This window comes from Morone saxatilis, unplaced genomic scaffold, assembly GCF_004916995.1.
Source record: "Morone saxatilis isolate NCDOM2014 unplaced genomic scaffold, NCSU_SB_2.0 Contig4, whole genome shotgun sequence".
NCBI classification, from domain to species: Eukaryota; Metazoa; Chordata; class Actinopteri; family Moronidae; genus Morone; species Morone saxatilis.
In genome coordinates this window covers 557,674-561,762 of record NW_023339984.1, presented here as the reverse complement: position 1 = coordinate 561,762, position 4,089 = coordinate 557,674, and the positions used below count along the sequence as shown (strand labels likewise).

General features: G+C 39.9%; 1 protein-coding gene across 1 annotated transcript in view; it reads right to left on the bottom strand.

Moving 5' to 3' along the window:
• LOC118338192 (microtubule-associated protein 11-like) overlaps positions 1-3,793 on the bottom strand; it is a gene marked incomplete in the record, with an annotated part of 18,574 nt that extends 14,781 nt beyond the window's left edge. Inside the window, 4 exon segments of the mRNA XM_035675451.1 lie at positions 64-150; positions 333-462; positions 1,590-1,673; positions 3,127-3,793. Coding sequence (XP_035531344.1) covers positions 64-150; positions 333-462; positions 1,590-1,673; positions 3,127-3,651 — 826 coding nt within the window.
• Between the last annotated feature and the right edge of the window lie 296 nt (positions 3,794-4,089).

The window sequence follows — 4,089 nt, the reverse complement described above, 5'->3', positions numbered from 1 at the left end:
GTGTGTGTGTGAGTGTGTAAGTGTGTGTGTGAGAGAGAGAGAGAGAGAGAGAGACTGGTCTACCTTTGAGGACAGTTAGGTGTTTTCCAGAAACAGTCATCTGCCGACATTGGACACTGGGAGGAGGAAGAACATTCAGGAGCGTGCTGACTGAGAATGGAAACCAGACACCATTAAAGCCAGAAACTTTACATCACGACATTACATTAAATCTATAATCCATTTGGACTGATTTTGTATGCCATTCCACAAAATTCTGTAGTCCTAAAAAACCTGGTAAGTTACAAGTCTTCGAACTCTTTGGTGTTGAAAGAAACATGGTGTGTGTGTACCCTGTGCCTTAAAGGTGCTGAGGTCCTGTCTGAAGGTGTGTGTTGGACTCCTGAGCTGCAGAAGAGTCAGATAGCCATGTTCCCTCACCGCCACCTTCTCCTCCTCCTGACTCCACACAGTCACAATAATCTGATGTCACAGAGAGGCAGCCAAACACAGGACAAGACAGTTCACAAACAGGGTCTTAGCTTTGTACTTTTGTCCATCATTTCAATGTTATTTTACAGTTCACCTTTGTTTTCTCCTTGCCAAATAAGTTAGTCTGATGTGGGGGTTTGTTTCCAACTTGTCTGATTGTCTAACTGCTCGTGTGTCTTGACCTTGTCAGATTTGTCACTGTGATCTAGGGTATAAGCTCTTATCCTCTGGTAGACTTCCAAAAGCAAACTTTTAAAAACCTATTTAACCCTACCTCGTCTAATATTTTAAATAATGCTGCTTGAGGCTGCAGGGATTATGCTATACACTATAGATTAATAGTGTTCTTATCACTGGTTATGTAAGATGTGCAATAAGTGTAAAAGTCTATGTGCAATATGTGTAGTTTTTGGTTGGGAGTTGGTACAGAATGTGCTGTTTTGCTTATGTTTTCCATTATTACACATGGAGGCAGCTATATGAGTGCAGGATTTGGGTCCAAGTCGAACTTTCCTACAGGGACAACAAAAGTATATTGTGTTGTATCGTTGTATCAAATTGTATTGTATAGCATCATATCATGCTGTGTTCTGTCATATTGTATCATATCGTATTGCATCTTATTGTATTATATTATATTGTGGCACATGCCATTTTTGAAACACAGTTTATAAAACAAGAATCTGAATGTCTGTATTTCCAGTGAATTGAATACCAGATAAATCAAGGTAATTCATACATTAAGGGAAACAATATTGTAAATCCAACAATGCCATAAAACAGTCCTGCTGCTCACTGATATCTAAGTATTTTATTCTATTGTTGTATTTTATTCTATTGTATTTTATTGTATTTTAATGTAGCCTGGCTGCCTATGACCGACCCAATTTCCCCTTGCCGGGACTTAATAAGGTCTATCGTAGTCTAACGTCTATCTATGCTATCTAGTCTAGTCTATCTAAAGTCTACTCTATCTATCTATGTGCAACATTGCCCCCAACAGCCTAATACAATCAGAAATATCAAAGGAATAGCTACCACAGGATAAACAGAACGGCTGACAAATGTATTCTGTCTCACAGTAATATCCAGTTTGCATTGTTATAGGTGTGTCTGACCTTGACTTTGAGTGTGTTGACTGGCAGCTTGTCCAAAGAGACAGTGAGACTAAAGATAACCTGGTCATCCAACACCAGAGCAGACTGCAAAAGGATAAGCAGAGGGCAACATGTTAAACATTAAAGACAGTGTTTGTTTTGGGGACAACATGTGAAATAAATTAGCATTCATCATCAGCAAGTGTAATAGAGCTGCAAATTACAATTACAAAGTCATTGTTGGTTAATTAAATAATAATTTTCAATTGATTGTTCAGTTTATAAAATGATTGAAAAATGCCAGTGAGGTCCAAACAGATAAAAAAAAAACAAAGCTTAAAATCATTCATACATAAAAAAGAAAAGCAAACAAAACATTCACATTTTTGAAATATATAATTATATATATATATAAAACAGTACTGCTAAAGCACATTGTACAAGATAAAGCATTACCAGAAATAAAGCCTTATTTTATAGTCCATGTAACAAAATATTTTTATGTAAAGTAATTACAGGGGCTATATGAAAATAATAATATTCATAATAATACATGAAAGTGAACTAAGCATAGATATATAGAAATGGGGGAGATTGTTATATAAGTACATTTTAAATATTTAATTCAACAGACATAATTTGGCTGTTACCCAATAAGTATTGAAATGACGTACCCAGCCATTTACAGACTGGTGCAGACGCTACTGTCTAAAGCTGTAGCAGCCTGTCAGTGTCATCTGTGATGCCTTCAGCAGCTGGGGATCTCCTCCCTGTCTGAAACCTGGCAGGCAGACAGGTGGAGCCCAGAGCTGGTTTAAAGCCCCTGAAGATATGACTGCACTGTCAAGTCTGAACACATCTGGAGTGCAAAGATTACTGCAACAGGCAGACGGAAGGCTGCAGGCGCTTGTGTCATACAGAATCAAATGTAACAGAAGAATAAAGGGCACGTTCAGTGTAGAAAGGACATGTATACATGTCAGTGGTTTGGTTCCTCATCAACTCAGGAAATAGTATGAAGGTTACTTCCTATTATAGTGCAGGTGGCGATGAGTCAGTTTAAAGGTTACAGTTATCCTAAATGTCCTCCAAAACATTGTCATTGTTTTTGCCTTTAATGCAGACTTTATTGGATAGTAAATACAGTGTAGAGAAAGGGGAATCCCCTTTCTATTAGAAATTCTCTAGGCTCTGACTGGTTGTTTTCATTCAGGCAAATACCATTAGGAGCACTACAACAAGGCAGAGGAAACAGGTTGTTTCACAGATTATCTCTCTCATGTACTACTGTCTGGATATAGTTTGAGTTTGAGCAAATATGACAAAAAGTTATTTTCATGAAAGTGACCTATTGCAGCTTTAAGAAGGACTAAATAGTTATTAGTATTGGTCTTTGATAATAAATAAATAAATGAATAGGGATCAAACGTTGATATCAGTATTGGTCTTAAAAATGAAGCTAATTCCGACCATGAGTGATTGCATGTGTGCATGCAGTCTTACCCTAATACTTTTAGAAAAGTGACCTACTGCAGCTTTAACTATTAATATTTCTTACCTTTACCGGTTCTCTTCCGTACTTGGGCCCATCACTTCCCGACTTGTTGTGAACTAGAAGCGGGCTGCACTGTCTGAAAGTCCGGTTGCTATCCGGTCTTCCGCGGTCGTCTGTGGTTCCAAACTCTCTCTCTCCGGGCTCCTCTTCCCCGTCCTCGCTGCAGCTGCTTTGGAGGTCAGGCTGGTACTCACTAGGCCTCTGCTGCCGGCTCTCGGCGACGCACACACTCGCCTGAGCAGACAGGAAACCCGCCAGATCCTTCCAAGGTAAAACACCGGAGCTGTCATCCCTCCCCGCTGCGTTCCGGGACCGCAGAACCAACAGAAACTGGACGCTCTCCCCGAGGTAGACGTGTTTTCGCCGCGGAAGAGTTGTGTACTCTGCCGGGTCTAACAGAGTCGATATTGGAGCGGAAGGAAAGTACATCAAATACTCGCATTGTGATTCCATTGTTACAACAATAAAGAAACTAACAGCTAATACGCCGTTAACCACCTGCTGCAGTGTAAACAAACTGAGACGCATGTATGGTAAAAATACCCGGATGTCAGTGTGTGAAGCAGTCTAATACATTTAACATCGTAAACGGCATAATTAAAGTCACGTTCAAGCTGTACATATCCATCCTCGCTGATTACCTTCAGTTCACAAGTAGAAATACAAGTAACAGGATAGCTAGTTGATGCCCGACAAACAGCTTTCACCAGACCACACTAATCAATGACCGGAAAGCAGAACAAAGAGTCAAGCTTCAACTTTCTGCAGAACCAACCGAAGTACTGAGAACAGAGCAGAGACCGAAGACAACGGAGCACCCCTAACAGACATGGGGGAGGAAAAAAATCGGGGGGGAATACACGAGGGTAGAAAAAAACACCGGATGGGAGAAAAAAACAGGAAAAGTTTAGAAATGTTTGGATATTCTTAGATACAACGGAGTATTAGGGCCATACTAAGAAAATA